Genomic DNA, 20,711 nt, shown 5'->3' with positions numbered 1-20,711 from the left:
ACATTAAGCAATTCTGTTAATCCAAAACACCAGGCAGCAAAGACAGCAGACCAACAGGCAGGCACACCTGGTACACTTTATAAAGACAACATACCAACCAGGCATGGTGACGCATGCTTTTAATTCCAGCACTTGGGAGGCAGAGGCAGGCGGATCACTGTCTGGTTTACAAAGCAAGTCTAGGACAGCCAAGGCTTCACAGAGAAAACCCTGTCCCGGGGGGGAAAAAAAAAGAGAGAGACAACATATCAACAAGCAGGCACACGTGATATACTTTAAAAGCCAGATATATTTTAAAAAGATCATGCTTACAATAAGTAAATTATGTAGTGAGGAAACATCAAAAGGAAGTTGAATAAAAAGGCACATTTGAAAAGTGTCTTTGTTCTATTAGCACAGGAGGGAAGGGAAACATATATTACAATTGCTTTCTGTCAGTGGAAGTGATTAACACTGGCTTCTTTTCTCCCCGCTCTGGGGCAGTCTTTTCCTTCCTTGGCTTCAGAGAGGGACGCTAGTCTTCTGCCACGTAGAGTCGATACATCAGGGCTACAGCCAAGGCTGAGATGGCTGGGATCACCCAGTTGGTCCACCAACTAGAAAGACACATGAGCAAAAAGATGCTTGAGCAATCCTCAACGCAGGACGCTAGGGTTGGAAGTGAGTAGCAGGACGCAACAGAACTGATATGGAGAGAGGTACTGGAGGAAAGGGAAAGGAGTTAGGAGCTGAGTGGCCATGTGGGGGGAGAAAGACAGAGAGACACACAGAGCAGGGGGGAGGGGAGAAAGACAGAGAGAGGGAGGGCGAAGAGGGGGGGAGAGAGGGAGGGAGGGCGAAGAGAAGGGGGGAGAGAGGGAGGGAAGAGAGAGAGGAGAGAGAGAGAGAGAGAGAGAGAGAGAGAGAGAGAGAGAGAGAGAGAGAGAGAGAACAGGAGCCCTTAGAGAAAGGGCAAGAGTAAGACAGTGCAAGAGACAAAGAGAGACAAGGTGGCAGGTTGGCCTTTATACTCTGGCATATATATACCTGGTGGCAGGTGATGAAGTCGCATGTTGCTAAGCAAACTAGAGGCAGTCACTTATATGTCAACAAAGAAACTTCAACCTTTGCCTCCACTGATGGAAAACTATCACGATAGATTTTTCTTACCTCTAGAACCGCTTGGGCTAAAAGAACAACCCGGCTTTGTTAAGATTGACTTGAGCACAATGCACGGGCCAGAACGCTGGCATCGTGCTCTCCCCTGTTGTCACCAGGAGAAAACTAACACCCTTGCTCTGCTTCCATCACTTCACACAAGCTTTACACAGAGAGCTGTTAATGGCTTCCTTAACATCCACTGCCTGACATTAAACTCTGGGTTACTTGTCACGAGCGTACAAAGGGAAAACGCTCCCGACATGTTCTGTCCTTGCACAGGCACTAAGATGAGAATCAGTGTTGTCACTTTCAGTATGCTGTCAGCAAGCTCTGCAGCCTACAGTCCACCCTGGCCCCAAGCCACAAAGTAGACCAAGGGGGCCACCCAGCCTCCATTTTAACATTCTCCTTTGAAAACCCAATCTCAGTATCTATACTGGATGGATCTAAACTGTTAAGAAAAGCCATGCCCTAAATTCCCAGTCTGTGGCCTAGCTCCCAAATTCAAAGGCAGATCAGCTTTACACACTGTTCAGTCTGTACAGGCTGTCAGTAGGTGATAAAGTAGAGACCGTGAGTAAAATCAGGGACATAGCCAGGAAGAGCTTTAATGCAGACATGAATTTTTAAATTGGATTTCAATCTCTAAATTTCAACTTTTTAGGAGACAAAAATTAATGCCTATACTTGGCACCCCAAAATACTATGTAAACATACATACATCTTCCCTCAAAACCTCTAACAATCATGTATCCATTCTCTCCAAAAGCAACTTTAAGTAAAGAGGCCAAGTGTGAAAGAATTAAAAGCTCAGGCTCCATGTGAGCAGAGTAGAGTAATGCTCTTCTGGCTCAGTTTAGAGAGAGACTAGCCTGCCACTGAAAACAAGCGGCCTACACCTAGAATACTGCCAGCAGGCAAGAATATTCTAGAACACCAAGAGAGTGAGGCAGTTCAGCTTGATAGAATATAGAATGAAATATGTGTGCAGCTTTGGGCTTGAGTCTAAAAAGGAAAACAGTAATAAGACCATTGCTATATAAGTCAACATGGCTGAATGGGCTTGGCCTGGAACATGGCAGGAGATCTGGCTCCTGTGGCCAGAACCAGAGAGTCACGCTGCACTTAGATTAGTGGGTGCAGCTTGAGTAACAACAAGTGAAAGCTGAGCCATGTGTGCAGTAACATAATGGCCACAGTTTAAAAGGTGCCCGTGTCAGGGAAGAATGAAACTGAGCTTCTGCCTGTAAGACTGACATGCCCAGCGACTGGCTGCCACGGGAGTAAAGAACTCCACTTGTTCTCTGTGCTCCTCAGTGCAGACACACCCAGAGGGGCCATTGACAAGTGCTGAAAGCTCCGACCGACAGTCTAGGATGCAAAGCCCCAAAGGCCTGGGAGCGCGTGGCCAGATGCACCGCTAAGGGGCAGGTCGGAGTCCAAGCGGAGGATCTGAAGGGAGGTGCAGCCTGACTCTGCTGCTACCCTCCTGGAGACCTTGCCTCAAAACAAAACCAACAGACAAGAGACAGAAAGACAGCCACTGCGTACCTGGAGTTAGACTCGACAGTAGTGATGAGAGTGTCCTGGAACACAAAAGAAGAGGTGAAGTTAAGCTTCCATGGAAGCATTCATCCCCAACTGAAATCCTGCCTTAAGATAAAAATCACAGTATTTTATTCAACTCTATCTTTTAAAGACTGTTAAAAAGCAAAATTATACCCAAGTTCTTCTTACTACAAAACCTAATCTCACCATTTTTTCAAGAAAGTAAAGTTTTAAGAACTTTCTTTAAATTACTTAAGAACATAAACTTCATAATTTGAAAATGTTAATTAATGGACCACATACAATAATCCACACTTTTAATATTTAAGCACTTCAACATAAAAACTCGCAGATACATTTACAAGACTTTTGTTCTGTTTTTTGGCAGGGAAATTCTTCAAAGAGTGAAATATAAAATAAAAATGTCATTTATTTCAATCAAATCTGATAGGACATAAAAGCTCACCTAAATTACATCAATAGTGCCTCAGTCAAAATTAAAGAGTAAGACCTGCCATGCCACGTGACAGACCACCTTTTCTGAGGTTTCTTTCACTCACCGGATGGGACCAAGTGGACCAGATTAACTCAGAAACTGCTCTTCCTAGCCAACACACAAAGCTCTGTTTCCCTTCCAGCACTTTGTGAGCACAGCCCTTCTCACGAGGACTATAAACAATGCGTGCTTTCCCAAACCGTCCTGAAACTGCAGTCCACTGAAGCACACACATTTAGGCTTTAACACTCATGTTAGGAAGCACTCCTGTAATATACCACACCAGCAAAATGGTTAGTGCTTCAATAAAAGCAGCTAAAGACAAAGTCAGCTCCATCAGAAAATCATGTCTGTAGCTTCCTGCGGATGAAAAACATCAGTAAAGCAAGCAGCTGTCTGCAGCAAGGCAAAGCAATGCCCCTGCGAGGTGTGTTAGGGAGACCCCCTCGGAAAAGCCAGTGCATTCTAGAGATGCATGAGCGAAGCCTAGCAACACACACCAACCTGGACACATCACCGTTAAGGTTCCTGACACAGGAGGGGAAGAAAAACAAGTCATTTTAAAAAAGAAAACTGCACATCTGTTATCTCTTAAACAATTTTAAATTCTAGTAACTATGGGAATTCCTAACCAGCACAAGATTATTGTTCATGAGCAAATGAGCATAACTAAGTGATTATGAGAGACAATTAAATATGCAAACAATGGTAGTCAATTATTAGAAGGAACACAATCATGTGAGAAACCTCAGCGTTCGCTGAAGATACTATGCCATGCTGAAAAGTTAAGTGTGAGGAGGCAGACAGGGACGGCCAGGAGCGTGGGACGCAGGCAGGGAGAAATGCACTTCAGGAGACCCGGTGCAACTGCAGGTGGCCTTCCTTGCTTCCCGTCTTGGTGTCTGCATTGCTAATGTAAATGTAAGGTTAAAACATTGTTGGGGTGCAAACATACCCATGCCACTTAAAATCCTGGTGTGAGGGCAGGCAAGATGGCTCCGTAGGCACAGGTACTTGCTTCAGGGCCTGACAACCTGAGCTTTACTGATCCCTGGGGGCCACATGGTAGAAGGAGAACCAATCCCCCTGAAAGCCATGCTCTGACCTCTGTGGTGAGCTATGGCCCACGAGTATGTGTGCATACACATACAAAATAAATACTTTAAAAATTGAATATAAGTAAATAAAATGGTGTTAGCACATCGCCACAACCACCATCACTGGCAATAATAACTCTCTAAAAAGTAGAACCTTAAAAAAAAAAATCATATAGTTTTGGATTGTCTATTTTCTTCATAGCCTTAAAACCCAGAGTGCTTGAGAGTTTAAGCTGCAATCACCACGTCTCTGTGGGCTCAAGACGCCCCGTTTCTCTGGCGGCCAGTGCTGCGGGGCTGAGCTGTCAGGAAGGACCCTCCAAAGGAATCAACAAAGAGCTCCGCCACCTGCTACCCGTGAAAACTGGATAGCTTCCAACTCACAGTAAAAAAGGCTAACAAACGCTGCATGGCATGTATAATCACATGCAAAGGTCATGTGAGTCAGCATAAACCATGATCTCACACACACACACACACACACACACATCTCAAGTCCCCCAAAGCCTTTGCAAATGAGTAATCTCAATTTAAGTTCATACAGCTTAGCTCACTCCCTCACTGGAAGTATAGATGTTGGCGCCTTTCTCAAAGTTCAGAGCCTCCTGCAACTTAAGAGCCCATAACAGACAAGCCAGAGGCCCCAGCTGTTCACCAGAGTTTGAGGTCTGGAGGTCTGGGGATCTCAGAGGCATATACAACCTTGTGTGCTTTGAAAGTTAATAACAAGGAAGGGCACCACTACAGCTAGCAACATATTTATAGAAGCAGATTTGGTTGTTGTGGATACACTTATAGCCGTATAATTTCTACATCTATAAATACCTTGACTTAGCTTCTTTTGGGCAGGTTCAAACCAATACTCTCTGATACATCTTATTTTTCAAAATTAAACTAGACATTTTAAGTAAGTAATACTTTTTGTCATCACTGAGGACTAATGCATATACCTTATGCATACTGTGAAGTCTCTACAGCTGAGCTCCAGCTCCAACCCCAGGCACAATGTTTACTTAAAACCATCAGACCACAGTATGTTTCCAAGGGCTGTGGCTGGTTGTAGCCATGGGATCTCCAACTGTATGGCAGAGTAACTGGAGAGACTCTGACAGGCCAGGTCAGCACAGTGCCTGCAGCTGCCACTCAGCTTTCCTATGGACACCAGCCTGGCCTTATGCTGGAGTACCGTTTGTTCTGTCACACCAAAGTTTCCTTCTGCAGGTCACACGCAAGGCTCTTGGAAATGTCTGAGAAGCTAGCCTGTCTGCCTCTGCTCATTAAACTAAGGGCCACATAAGCAGTGAAGGGGCCATCATTTACGCTTAGGTCTACAGGTGGTTGTTAAGGAGAAATTCATCAACAGGACTGACTGCCCTGGAAGCAAGCAGAAGTCTTTGGCTTATAAGTAGGCAGGCAGCACTTGAAGGCAGAGGCAGGTACATCTCAAGGCCAGCCCGGCCTGCACAGAGAGTGAAATGACTTAATGTGTAATTGTGTCAATAAAGACTTTGGAACATGGAAAAAACAAACAGACCAACCATCAGACCGCAGACCACATTCTCCAGCTACAGACGAATACATGTGGCCCTGAGAAAAACCTAAGGACCCAGTGTTGCTTGTCAGAAACAGCAAAGCACCCGGAAAAGCAGCAACCCATTTTCTTCTGTTGTCACTTGCTTCTAGTCTCTCAAATAACCAGCCGGGGTCACCCCACTTTCTCCCAGCTGTGCTCCTACTCAAGCAAAGTCACAGCAGGGAACAAAGGGAGGCTGTTTGCTGTTTTAGAACAACAAAGCACCCCAAAGTTGGCCCGTCTGTAAAACGTAGAGAATAAAAGTATCCCCTTTAAACATGGAGTAGGTGCAGATGCAGTAAAGATGAAGGCCAGGTGCCCCTGAGAGCTGCCTGCTCCCTCCTGCAAACACGGCCAGGCAGAGAGAGGGCTGTCACCAACGCTGACAGTGCGAGTCCCAGAATTCACCCTGTTAGGTGTGCTCCGAACACCAGCCATTCCAAACATCAAAGCGATTATAGATTCAAAAAGAAAACCAAACAACCACCGAGAACAGCAAACACAGAGGGTCACACACACGCCCTCCCCCTTCAACACTAGCACTACCCTTTGGGACAGGCTCCATAAATCCCAGGCTAGCCTCAAACTCACTGTGTAGCCAAGGATAGGTTAATGGTGCTTCTGTTATCCTTTCCCAAGCACTCAGGGCTGCAGGTGGGTAGAGTAACAGCCAGTTGTTGAAGACTGGACCCACGGCCTCGTTCACGCTAGGCAAGCACTCTACCAAGAGAGGTGCATGCTGCCCAATGAACACACTCAGAACTGGTGCACCAGGGTGGGTGTGGCCTGGGGCATAAGATACGCTGGCCTCCACACACCTGCATGGGCACTACGACTGGAAATGTGGCTAGCCTGTAGCAGACCAAAGCGCAGGAAACAAAACCTCCCCAAAGCCTTGTTTTCCCGCAGGTGGCTGGTGTCCAACAAAAACATCAACAAATTAAACACCTAATAGGACAGAAACAGCCTTTCCTCCTGACAGACTTCAAGAGGGCCAACAAACAGGTGTTCCAGAATTTCAGCTGGCTATAAAACAGCCACAAAACCCACGTAAGACAGAATCTGAGCAACGGTCCCAGACAGCATCCAAATTCTAAGCAGCATCCTTTTTTTTTTTTCAATCTTTTTAAAGCACTCCTATGACTAGTGTTAAGTGTGTCCTTTTTTTTTTTTTTTTTAACAGCGTCAGGGGAAAACAGAAGTGAAACTACTGTGTACTGAAAAGCACAGGCAGAGCTTTTCTTGCACTGTTGAGAGCCAGAGAAGCAAGGCATCTGCACTCACACTGCTGAGGTGCTGTATGGTGTGCACTAAAGGCAGCATCCTGTCAGCAGAAACAGTGTGATGCCTTTCCTGTACGCACTGCACACTCAGAGAAGCTCGCTGTGTGCTCCCTCCGCTAAGCAGAATGGAAAGCTGCATTCTCTTGCTGTCATTATGGAAGCAAAGTCTTCCCTCACCCTTTGTTACTTACAGGCCGGAATTAACTTTTCCTGCTTAATTAAACTTTTCCGATACAGCGGCTGGCTGTTCTCATAAATTCTTACTCTAGATTTAATGATCAAATGTAGGTGAGACGATCAGCTCAGACTAAAGACCCCGAGGATGCCAATGTAAAGCTAGCCTCTTCAGAATGCCTGTGATGCCACAAAGAGGCTCGCACCGTCCCAGCAGAGTGAGGGAGGAAAACAGGCATCAACTTAAACAAGTCCTAAGTCCTCCAAAAACAAGGCTTATATCAAGTCTTCAGAGCAGAAGCGCAATGCTGTTTTATTTAACTTATTCTGTCTGGTACTAGAAGTTGAGCCCAGGGCTTCATGCAGTTAGACAAGCATTTCCCATTGATCTATGCACCCAGACTTTTACTTATTGATGATTACACCAAGACTCTCATTTATTGATAATTGTGATGTTTAAAAAAAATCAATACATTTGTTTTATAAAGTAACACACAAGCTCTCCTCAAAACCACATGGACTGGTAAAAACAAACAAACCAACAAATGCCCTGACACCAAACTTTTGTAAAACCAGTCAGTTACACATCCACCTTACCTAGAAAGACCTGTGTAGCCTGTGATATTTGCCCCCACCTGACACATACTAAATACAATGAGACCCATAGTTGCCTCTACCCACCACTCCTTTGCGATGTTTGCACAACTTACCGAAGGCTTGGCTATCTTTGATCTGTCATCCTGTAAAGAAAACAGAGACAAGTCGGCATGAAGAATAACAGGACATCCATGAAAGTCGTTTCTGAAGGGCTGACTTTTATTGAGAACTTTTAAATACTATCCAGTGATTCGCGTTTAGCATTCGGCAAAGTTAAATGCAAAGGTTGACCCGCGTGGTCTGACAACAAAATTAACGGCAGAGTTAGGAACAAGAGGAGTTTCCAGGCACAGCCCCCAAAGTTTGGCATGGATCCATGACTATTTTATTCATACGTGGAGGTGTTGGGAGGCTTCCGGGAGTTGAGCTGACTCTTAATTCAGACAGCAGCTGGAGAGCAAGCCCTTCCCTTCCTTCTCCACTCCTGTTTCACTGAGACATGCACCTTCCTGCTATGATGGCCCCGGGGAAGCCTGCAATCGCCCAACAATGTAATTATAAACCCTTCAAACCTCAGGCTGAGGATGTCAAAATCCAAGGGCATCTAAATGCTGACTACAGAAAAGGGAAGTGACCTAGGTCAAGCCCCATCCCTCCTCACAGGAGCAGAACTTAGGAGCAGGATGGGAAGGAACGGTCCCAAGGACAGGCCTCACAGAGTCCACACAAGCGTGTCACTTCTGGGAAGTACTGCCATAAAAATGTGTGGGCTGATACTCCTCCAGGTAAGTGAGGCGGGCTCTAAAGCACGTATAACCCCCCAGCAAACCCAAAAGGCAACACACAAGCAAAGACACACAGACAGAGACAGACACAAACACACACCTGTGCAACAGAATCTGCACTAAAATGGGATTTCTGAGCCTCTACAGAAAAGCCTATTTTTTAATCTTTCCTTCATTTGTAGTTCTTACAAGAACCGTTGTTCATATACCATAAGACTCACATCTAAATAGGGATATGCCTATATTTATTTATCTTATCTTTAACGTTTCTTGGTTTGATTACTTGAGCTGGGGCTGCTGGCTATTGTCTCTCATTTGGGAAAATGTATTCATGGCCACCCTTCGCTCCCTGGCTGTAGGAGAACAAACTGCCTGGATCGATGCTTCACTCTTTCAATGTCTGTCTGTCTGTCTGTCTGTCTGTCTGTCTGTCTCTCTCTCTCTCTCTCTCTGGGCTCTCAGGGAATGAGGAGTGTCCCTAGTACAAGGCCTTGGAGTGCAGCGTTCTTACCCAGAGTACAGCAATAACTGCCACCAAAAGACAGGCTGGTCGATGTAATTATCACAAAATGGTGTCCTGCTCGGCATGGCGATGCACACCTATAATCCCAGCACTTGAGAGACAAAGGCCTAAGAAGTGAGTTCCAGGCCAGCCTAGTCTGCATAGGAAGCTCCAGCCTAGCCTGGGCTATTTTTTGAGACTCTGTCACAAAAATATTCTAAAATCAAGAGAAATTGGTTTTGGTCTATTGCTTTTTAAGTCTTCTTTCTTTCTTTCTTTCTTTTAAGTTTTCTTTAGCTGCAAATCTAGACTTACCAGTGTCAAACAGTAGCTTTAAAATAGAAGAGAGGTACTTCCCCCCACCTCCCCACCCCAAAAATGACTTACTGGGTGGACCTCTCCGATGATGTATGTTTTGGACAGTTCTCGCGCGTCAGTAGAATGCCCAACATCCTCGAAGTTCTCAGTGGCATCACCCCCAGCTTGCTCTCTGAGGACTTCTTCCCCACCAGGGTGCTGTTTAAAGGACAAGATGCACCAATATTAAGCTCTTTTCAGGCATCTACAATGTGGACAACAAACATGCTTCTTCCCTCTCCGTTTCCTAGGTGACGGTACAGTAGGACCTTCCTCTGATGGTATGTGTTCCCATGATAGCGACCCAGCCACACCAGTGCCATATAGATAGCCTTAATAATGTGGTAATGTTTGTTCTGCTCCTCCAGAAAGTTCCCCCAAAGTTGCTCCCTTCAGCTGTTCCTGAACTGTCTCTTCAGCCTTCAAACTCTCATTCTGAGCATGGACCAAGGAGAGACCATTGGTCAGAAGGAGAGAGGTAAGCGCAGACTTCCCTTCAGGATGCGCTGTGTACACCTGCAATGCACAGCCGGCACCTCCCGCTTGACAGGCAGGAAGGACCAGGCCAAGCATATATTCTTTCTGGAGGAACGTAAGTAGCTGTAAAAACATCTATAAAAAGAGCATGTGCTGCTGTGTGGGGAGGGGCGGGGAGGAAGCTTTCACTTGGCAGAGGTGTTTAGTGCTCGTAGTTGCATTAGCTGGTAAAACAAAGGACAGTCATGCTTTGGGGAGCATAGTTTACTATGAACAACCAGTGACAAGAGACCTTAGGTGGTCAGACCCACAGACTCCCAGGTAAGAGTTCTCAGACAAGCAGAAGAGACAATGCACTTGGTTAAATCACCCAAAATACTCTGGCAGGAAAGCAATGCAAAACAAAAGCCACTTCTTATGCTTTGGTGACAAGTCTAGCCTTCTGACACAGCTACACCTCCAGCCCCCAAAACCACTACTTTTTGGGTTTTTTTTTTCCAAGACAGGGTTTCTCTTGTAGTCCTGTCCTGGATATTTTGCAGACCAGGCTGGCCTCAAACTCACAGAGATCGGACTGCCTCTGCTTCCCAAGTGCTAGGATTAAAGGTGTGCGCTGCCACCACCCGGCTCAAAACCATTTCTTAAATTGAGCTTGAAGATGTACCTGGATCAACTGCCCCCTAGGGTCCAGCCGCCGCCTTCCTACGCAGCTGACCGCAGCCAGGCCTTCCTTCTTCCCAGTAACAGAAAACAACAAGGACACCCAACACTGTCAAAGGCGCCTGGTCACTTCTACTTCCTTATCTGGAGATTGGTGGCACTAAGGCCTTCTTTGTAAAATTTATCCCAAGCTACACTGTATGGGGAAAGAAGGAAGCACAGCTATAAAGCCTGCTGATAATCGTGCTGTCAAGGGATTGTTAGATAAACAACTATGTTTGAATAAATTTTTAAAGAAAAGTTATGGTCATTGTTTTGTTTTTGTTTGTTTGTTTTTTCTTTTGAGAAAGGGTTTCTCTTGTAGTCCTGGCTGTCCTGGACACTTTGTAGACCAGGCTGGCCTTGAATTCACAGTGAACTGCCTCCCGAGTGCTGGGATTGAAGGCATGCGCCACAACACCCGGCAAGTTGTGGTCATTACGTTACGCACTTGCTTTACTCACTACGAAGCAGGTGAAGCGCAGGGCACAGCGACTGTGCTGCCCAAGTGTTACTACACTCTGTGTGTGGTGGTTCAGATGACAATGACCCCCACCGGCTCATACGTTTGGATGCTTGGTCCCCAGTTGGTGGAACCGTTTGGGAAGGATTAGGAGGTGTGGCCCTATCGGAAGATGTGTGTCACTGGGGACGGGTTGTGAGGTTTCAAATGTTCACTCTATGCCCAGTGACTCCCTCTCTCTGCGTGCTGCCTACCGATCAGGACGCCAAGCTCTCAGCCACTGCTCCAGTATGTCATGTGTGTCTGCCTCCTGCCGTATTAACTGTGGACTAAGCATCTGAAACTGCAGCACCCAAGCTTCTGGTTAAAAAGTATTTTCTCTTATGAACTGCCTTGGCCTTGGTGTCTCTCCATAGACACAGAACACCAACCGAGACGCTGTGGGAACTTAGGAAAAATAGTGGTAGTTGGGATCGGAGAGGTAGCTCAGCACGCATGTGGGACAGCTCACAACCGCCTGTAATTCTAGTGCCGGCACACATGTAGTATGCATACACACACTCAGGCACTCACACGTACACACAAAACTTTAAAAAGTAAGAAAACCATGGTATTTAGCTCAAAGCTTTGGAGGGTAGTTTTTAAAATCTGTCTGGCACACACCATATGTTCCCATATGTTCAATAAAGGTAAGAGTGAGTATTCTAAACACTTCCCAGTATCAGTTTCTGTCCTCCAGATGACTCCTCGCATTGCGTAACCCTCCCCCTCAATCACTGAGATGTGCTGTGGTCCGGTTATTCTGACAACGAGGTAACTGACGAGCATCGACGTACACTAAGGGCGCCAGATGCATCTCACAGGTGCGGCAGTGGCGATCAACACGCCTTTAATCCCAGCACTTGGGAGGCAGAGGCAGGCGGATCGCTGTGAGTTCGAGGCCAGGCTGGTCTACAACGTGAGTCCTGGATGGCCAAGGCTACACAGAGAAACCCTGTCTCGAAAAACAAAACAAAACAAAACAACAACAAAAAAAGAGATTTCCTGATTGCAGAACAATCTGGACCTGTGAGCGCTGGGGTGACTAACGAGCAGAAAGTGGGCAGGTGGGAGGCAGGAAGTAACAAAGTCCCTAGAGCACAAAGGTAACCAGCCCCACACTATGGGCCTTCAGCCAAAGACCCAATCCCAGGTTCCTCGAGTCGGGATTCCTGCTCAGGACAAATGAGTGTCTCACTGAGCAGCAGGGACAGCCTGCCTGTCTTCCAGGACAGCACAAAAGAGGGAATGCCACCATCTTGGTCTGCTGTGAGTCATGACAAGCCTGGACGGGAAGTGCTCGGTGGAAAAAGCACACCGCATCCCACCTCAGTCACATAACACAGGTAACCTGAAAGAGCGGTGCAAAAGGGTGGCCCCCAACATCAGCGCCACAAAGACAGGAAGCAACGGTCGGATCTACCTGACGCACTGTCTCTGGCATGCACCTTCCTAAACCATTTGTCAGGCAGTTTTCTATGGGAAAAAGAGAAAATACTCAAAAGCAAGCAAAGACAGCGCTGGCTCCTGCCCCTGGAGAGCAGGGTCTAATAGGGAAACAGAAGTGCAAACAATGCTCAACTGTGAACAGCAAATGTGCCACCGATGGAGAAGAAAAGAGCAGAGACAGCTGGAGTTGTGAGGACAGGGGTCACAGCAGGCCTAACGCAGGGAGGGGACGCCCCTGAGTTCAGGGACAGGAAGGAAGGCAGCCAGGGGCCCAGGATGGGAAAGAACGGCTTCCAGGTCTCTTCACAGATCTTGATCTTTATCTATGGCGAGCCACAGAAAAACATGTAAGGAGGAAGGAAGGTGATGACGCCAGAGTTCACTTTGAGAAGAGTCCTGAGGGTAAGAGAGCAAAGTAACGGAGGCCAGGAAAGGCAGCAGCTCATCCTGGGGCAGTGAAGATGGGAGGGTGAGAGGGGGTGGCGGGCTGGTGTGGGAGCCTGCAGAAGACAGTAGGAATGGATGTGAGGCAGAGGTGCGAAGTTGAGAGATGTGAGACAGCAGACTACACAGGGCTTCCAGTTAGTGAGGTGGGACACAAATATTTGGTGAATGGATGCCGGGATGCTTAGGAGACAAACTAGAACAATTACAGGACCAACCGAAGGAACTAAGAGTGAGAATCCCACAGAGACCAGGTCTAAAGCCACTGAAGCTGCATGGATGTGCTCCATCCACACATCTTGCAAGATCATGATTTCTTCCCTGTGTTTTTGTGGATTCCCGACTTCTTTAGCTGCCCTGACACACTCAGATCCTTCCAGTACATGAGAACTCCAGAGGCGAGGGAGTGCCAGTCAACATTCACTCACTCACTTTCTGATCTGATAATAAACAGGAACTCTGTTTTAAAAGACTAAACGTCAGCACGATCCATAACTGGAGAGATTTCCTGCCACACCTCCAACTCTGGCACTCAGGGTACGTTCAGGAAGTCATGGACAAGTCACACATTCCTAGCCGAAAAACCCCAAATCCAAAACTTACTGAGTTCTGGCATGATGCCCTGATTGGAAAATTCTATAACTTGACTTCATGCAAGGGGTTATAGTCAAAACACAGGCACACCAAGATTATATAAAATTACTTGCAGGCAACGTGTGTGAGAAGGGTACAGCTTGCCATATCCTGCAAGAACGAGGAACATTCTCGGCAATGAGGCTGTTGACATTCCAGAAACATCTACACAGCAACTCTGTAGGGACACACAGTTGTGAAGGGACCCAGAAGCCCCTGGAGTCCTTCAGTTGCAACAATTACCCTCGACACAAAGCTCAGTCTACTTACAATGAAAAAAAGCCTCTCGCTTACGAAATGGCCGGGAAACCGGAAACAGACAGCTGTTCATACATCTGCAGCCATGTACGGAACGTGATAGCATCTGTGGATGCTCATGCCCCATCAGGAGGCTGACTTTCTTCAGGGTTCTCACGAGGCCAAGTGTTACCTGGTTTTGTTTCTCAAGCCCAGAAAGATGAGTTAATAATCCCTGAAGGAAATGACACTGAACTCATTTCAAATTTAGTGGATTTGACTCAGATAGATAGCAGGGCTTTGTTGTTCCTTATTTGTTTTTAAAGGACGGCAGGAAGGTGTAGATGGTATCTCTGCTTCTGAAAAATGAATAGCACCGTGGGCTGGAGCAGACTCACCCATCTAGAGAACCACAGCCCTGGAGGAGAACTGTAACTCGGGCTCACTACATGCAGCAGCTGAGGGGCAGAGCGTCCTCACTCGCAACAGATCGCGCAAAGCTCCTTCCCCCGGTCACGTGACTTCACGATCAACTGATAAATTATTAAATTAAGATCTACTATGTGGAAAGCACTCTGAGGCATGTAAGAAAGAATGCTCCCAATCTTATCTGATCGAATAGCTAGCTAAACAGGCTCAAGTCTGTTAGTAGTTATCAAATGGAAGAAAAATCATTTTAAAAAGTATGATCTTGATGAAGCATGCAATTCCTTTGTGCTGAAGGAAAACAAAAACAAAAACCAGAACCAGAAGACCTATGCCCCTCTTTGTTAGAGCCTAAGTTTTAACTAATCATCAACACCCAACAGGTCCTAAATGAGGCGTGACCTCAAGCAATGCTCCCTGATAGGGCAAGCAGACGTGAGCCCCATAGTTGACAGCACCCCAAAGCACTGTGCAGCTGCATGATTTTAGTCAGCCCTCCCCGAGCCCCCCCCCCCCCCGTGTGTGTGTGTGTGTGTGTGTGTGTGTGTGTGTGAGACAACATAATCATTCTGACATGATTCAAGCAAGCTAATTAACCTACCCATCACCTCACACACCTGCAGGCTTTTAGGGTGTTTTGTTTTGTAGTAAATTTAAGATTCACCCTCCTAACAATTTGCAACTGTGCATCATACTTAGCAACAATCATGATGCTCAACACACCCCAGAAGAAAAGTCTAACACAAACTAAAACACTTCAGAAGAACCGCTCTGGAGGCTGACTCATCCCAGAAAGGTGCACAAGTGAGCCAAGGACCAAGTGACTCTCTGTGACTATGGGATGGATATTAGGATCAAGCCAAACCTGTTTCACAATCTTCCCAGTCCTAGGGCATGAAGAAGTTCTGAACAGGTCTTGCTTGCACAATGCATTTAAAGCTTACATAACAGTTCATTCATCTTAATTAACATAAACTAGGAGTTATTGCGTTAGACATTGCTTTACACTCACTGAAGATCTGGAGTGGCTTCTTCACCTTCTCACCTAAATTTTATTTAACTCATTAATTAATTTAAATCATTTAGTGCAAAACATAGCAATATGTCATAAATTAGAACCCAAGGCCCTATCTGTAAAAAACAAAAACTATAAATAAGGTGGAAAGTAAGCATTAAGTGAATGACAGTTGTAAACTCAGGCAAACACTGGCCATTTCTCGGAGAATAGCTAAGAAAAGAACCAGCACTATTCTAAGTAACTGACAGGGACCGTGGGGCTACCCCTGACAACATTAATTGGGTACCCCCAATCAATGCCACTTGGTGAGCTACTGTAAGATTCAAACATGTGAAAGGTATGTCTTTGGTTGCCTAAAAAAAAAAAAAGTGTTCTAAAAAGGAAGATAACATCACAAACTTGATCATTAGTCTTGACTGAGCAACATTTATCTGTAGTGAATTAATTTCTATTTACAGAACTTTGGCCAATGCTGACAAAAGCTGAGGTTCTCTTTTCATCTCTCACTAATAATGCTAACCTGATATTTTCATATACTTACTGTTCAACTAGTTGCTGTGAAAATTCAACCCAGCCGTTAAAAGCCTAAGCACAGCAGCTCATCTACAAAGCCACCCATGACCTGCTCATGCTACGCCTTTCCAAATAAACTCTAGGGAAGAATTTCACATGAAAACCCCCTCTCCTGGGATGGCTTCCTCCGTGAGGGTCACTGAAGTCATCAAAGGTCCTGGGCACATATAGAATCTCCCTAAGGGACCAATGACAACACCATTCACAATCAAGTCTAAGAAGCTCAGAGGGAACACAAGTCTCTTGTTTAAGACTACAGTGCACAGTGTTTTCACGCACACATCCTGGGCAGCACTGGCAAGCCTGTGTGTGTCTAACTCAGTGCTGGTTGTGGCCAAGCCTGTCCCCCGAAGCCCTTCACCTCACCCCATCTCCAGCTCCTCGTTGACCCTCTACTTCAGTCAACACCCAGGAATAACGACACAAGCCATGCAACCGCTTTGCCAGTGGACGCAAGAGTAGGATTTCTCATAGAAAGAAAACCAACGGATACGAGAGCAAAACAGAAGGCATTCTCCAAAGCACAGAACCCCCCCATACATCACACAGCCGCAGAACGCATTTCAAAGTCACGACCTGGGGTCACCTTTTATGTTCACAGCACAAGAACGATAAAATATTAGTAAACCAATACTTTAAACCCTTTTTAGAATGAGGCCAAAGATAAATGGTAGAGACAGGTGCATTATTATAGACTCGTCTGGAGCAGCGGGTCTCACCTCCCCCGGCCCCCCGACGCTGCAACCCTTTAATACAGTTCCTCGTGTTGTGCTGATCCCCCCCGGCCGCAACATTACTTCGTTTCTACTTCATTAATGTAATTTTGCTACTGTTATGAACTGTAATGTCTGACATGCAGGATGTCTGATATTCAACCCCAGTGAAAGGGTCCTCCTACCCCCAAATGGGTCACAGCCCACAGGATGAGAAATGCTGCTCTATAAGAACCAGGGTTTTGTTTTTTTTTGTTGTTGTTTTTGGGTTTTTTGTTGTTGTTGTTGTTTTGGGTTTTTTGTTTTGTTTTTTGTTTTTGTTTTGTTTTGTTTTGTTTTTTGCAAAGAGGAAAAAAATCCATTTCAGATTTTCTCAGACCTAAAAATGTATCAACAAGAACTGACGATAAAACAACTTTAGATACTAGTTCTGATATATATTCCTTGAGTGAATAATATTTCACTTATCATAGAGGCAATGAGCTCAAGGAGGAAAAAATGCTGCTAGAGGGGTCAGAATGACTTTAGACTCAAACACACAGCCCACAACTTCCACCACAGAGAGAATCTGTCCTCAGTTAAAACCCCTCCAAGCTCAGTCTTCACGCTTGTTAGTTTAGTTCCTAGGGCCATTTCTGAAATACCTGAAATAGGGTATAGCTTTGGAGTTATCTCTGCCAGATGTGTTTTTCCTTGACAGAAATAATTTAATAAAATAAAATTATCTTAAGGTTGATCTAGAACATTTTTGTCCTGTGCTTGGCCTTGGTCCCTGGAATGGCTACATTTCAGTGGGCTTGGAACACACATTATAAACATCCTAACTCAAAGGTCCAAACGCCTTATGATGCAGGTCAAGTTTTACATGCTTGTCCATGAAAGCTGGGCAGTCTTCGGCAACAGTGAACCGACCTCTGCAGCCGGAGGGAGCAGCTCCACCTTGGGCACAGGTGACCAGCGACATCAGAGGGGCAGCTCCACCTCGGGCACAGGTGACCAGCAACATCAGAGGGGCAGCTCCACCTCGGGCACAGGTGACCAGCAACATCAGAGGGGCAGCGCCACCTCAGGCGCATGAGACCAGCAACATCAGAGGGGCAGCTCCACCTCAGGCGCATGAGACCAGCAACATCAGAGGGGCAGCTCCACCTCGGCGCAGGTGATCACCGACATCAGAGGGGCAGCTCCACCTCGGTGCAGGTGACCAGCGACATCAGAGGGGCAGCTCCACCTCGGGCACAGGTGACCAGCGACATCAGAGGGGCAGCTCCACCTCAGGCGCATGAGACCAGCAACATCAGAGGGGCAGATCCACCTTGGTGCAGGTGACCAGCGACATCAGAGGGGCAGCTCCACCTCAGGCGCATGGGACTAGCAACATCAGAGGAGGAGGGCCGTTCCAAGACATGTCTCTTGCTCAGTAGCATTTACATTCAGCCGATGTAGGAGGCATCTCCCAGCTCTAACGGAAGGAGAATTCCGCAGAGGACTGTAGACGACTCCTGCAGAGGCCCTCCCTCCTCTGCCCTGTCTCCTCTATCTCCTTCACTGGACCGCTGCCTGCTGCCCCTGAACTTGCGGCTGAGGTTGCCTGAGAAGGAAGCTAGATATGCCGGCTCCTCAGGACAGAGCAGCTCAGGCACAGCCCCAGATGAGAACGCTGCTTGGTTTGGCAAATGAGTAAACTCTTGCCTCCCTACACACAGTTATTTGAGCTTCCTCTCAGTTTAAGTCTAATTAGTACATCAATTACCTAGTCAAGAAACCCAGCCTGTCAGACACCATCCTTAGAGGCATCGATCAAGTTTTAAGTCTCAAGAAATTTCAAACACAGGGGCAAGTGTCGACATATATCAATTAGAGAACTCTTTAGAAAACTTCTGTATTGTTGACTGAACAGTATAGATTAGACATCTAGATAGAAAAGTAAGAATTTTAAAAAACCAAAACAATCTGAGTCCTTTCTGGATTGTTAAAATTGAAATTCAAAGAGCAGGTAAATGAAGGAGTAGAGATTTACAAACAAACAAACAATGTTCGTGGCTGGTATGTGTAGGACCTATTATTAGCAAAGAAATTAGTTTAAATAAAGAAAACTATGAAAGACTAGGTAGTTAGAATGAAGTAAGCACACAGGCGTGGAAAGTCAGCGTGTCGCAGGAGACACCAGGACCACCTGAGGCCTGAAGAAGACGGCAGGGCAGATATGCCAAAGAGCTTGTCCCCACCCAATGCAACGGGCCACATGTAGGCTAAAAGCCGCAGCAACTCACCTTTAGGAAGCCACAGCAATGCTGCCTGACAGTGCTGCAATGAACAACGATACTGTCACTCTTGCTTGCTCTGAACCAGCCCGGGGCAGCCTGCCTGGCCTTACACCACCACTCCTAGATTTCGGCAAAGTCTGACCTCTTCCTCCATAGCCCAGAGCCAAGCTCAGAAACACACATCTGGGCCAAAGAGCCTGACTCCAAACACTAGGCTGAAGGTTAAAAGCCCAGATGTGCAGAGGTTTTAAAAAAGGACCTCCTGGGAGTGACCTTCCTAAATTTACAAGCAAAGAAAATGGGACACAGACACTTTTCTGACTCGGATAAGTTGCTTTAAAAAAAAAAAAAAAATTTGGGGGCTGGAGAGACGGCTCAGTGGTTAAGAGTACTGCCTGTTCTTCCAAAGGACCCGGTTTCAATTCCCAGCACCCACATGGCAGCTCACACCTGTCTGTAACTCTAAGATCTGACACTCTCACACCAATGCACATAAATTAAAAATTAAATAAAATATTAAAAAAAATATGTGGCTGGGCATGGTGGCACACGCCTCCAATCCCAGCACCTGGGAGGCAGAGGCAGGTGGACTGCTGTGAGTTTGAGGCCAGCCTGGTCTATAAAGCTAGTCTAGGACAGCCAAGGCTACACAGAGAAACCCTGTCTCGAAAAACAAAAAACACAAAACAAAACAAAACAAAAATGTGAAAAGAGTAACTTTATATGTTTTTAAAACAAACTTTCTTCATAAATTTCTTTTTGGGGAATATAGAGGGAACTCACTCCTTTAAACTCAAGAAAACTTAACGCTTACCTTCCTAGGTGCAATAATTCAAAGGGCGCGCGCATGTGCGCGCGCGCGCACACACACACACACACACACACACACACACACACACACTTTTACGTCAGAGCTCTTCACTGACCACATATCGCCTGTATTTAAAAAAAAAAAAAAAAGGTGGAAGAGGCCGGAGAGGACAGAGAAGACGGAGAGGCAGGAGAGGCCAGAGAGGCTGGGGAGGCCGGAGAGACCAGGGAAGCAGCTAGTGGTGGGAGAGCCCAGAAGAGGAAGCAGATCACACAATGTCATACAATGCATAAGGTCAGGGTTGCCCTCTGAGTTTGCTTGACCAAAACCAAGAAAACAACCACATAACCCAAAACATCTTCACCACATAAATGTAACCAAATGGTCCAAAAGCCCACCAGTTCTGAAGTTTAAAACAGGCTCTTTCATTCAAAACATGAAAAAAAAAAAAAAAAAAAAAAAAAAAAAAAAAGCCAAAAAAAAAAAAAAAAAAGCAAAGTAAACAAATTTCCTAAAGCATTGACAAAGCAAAAATGACAACGAAAACCCATTTTAAAAAGAAGCCCCCGCCAAAAAAATCACAAATATAAAGTTATTAGAGATTATCTGGAATAGTTAAAACAAAAATACAAAAAAAATGGAAAGCAGTTTAAATAAGATTTATGTCTGGATTGTGTTTTTCTAAGACAATAAAGCATGGTGCCTTTGAAGTTGGCTTGACTTCATCAGACTTCTGTCTGCTCACTCTGCAGTCTGAGGAGGAGCCAGCCCCTCTGCGGCATGAACTCCCTTGCTCGCCAGCTGCTCCCAAGCACAGCCTGAATCATGAGCTGCTCCAGAGTGAAGACCTTAGATGGACTCTAACTGGAGACCCACCCAGGCAGTCAGTCACCTGCTGACACACAGGCCT

The 20,711-nt window shown here is 46.0% G+C and overlaps 1 protein-coding gene and 1 non-coding gene across 2 annotated transcripts in view; one reads left to right on the top strand and one right to left on the bottom strand.

Moving 5' to 3' along the window:
- Positions 1-271: 271 nt before the first annotated feature.
- LOC127204651 (cytochrome b5) overlaps positions 272-20,711 on the bottom strand; it is a 35,801-nt gene continuing 15,361 nt past the window's right edge. The window contains exons 2-5 of the mRNA XM_051163879.1: positions 9,583-9,711; positions 8,022-8,051; positions 2,692-2,726; positions 272-596 (exon numbers count right to left, since the gene is read on the bottom strand). Of these exons, the coding sequence (XP_051019836.1) occupies positions 515-596; positions 2,692-2,726; positions 8,022-8,051; positions 9,583-9,711 (276 nt within the window). The 3' untranslated portion in view covers positions 272-514. The remainder of the gene's footprint in view (positions 597-2,691; positions 2,727-8,021; positions 8,052-9,582; positions 9,712-20,711) is intronic.
- Positions 5,312-5,441, top strand: LOC127204884 (small nucleolar RNA SNORA44). Its single transcript, XR_007832568.1, has one exon. It is a non-coding gene; the product is annotated as a small nucleolar RNA SNORA44 (small nucleolar RNA).

Source organism: Acomys russatus, chromosome 20 (assembly GCF_903995435.1).
Source record: "Acomys russatus chromosome 20, mAcoRus1.1, whole genome shotgun sequence".
Taxonomy (NCBI): Eukaryota; Metazoa; Chordata; class Mammalia; order Rodentia; family Muridae; genus Acomys; species Acomys russatus.
This window is presented reverse-complemented; position numbering and strand designations above follow the sequence as displayed.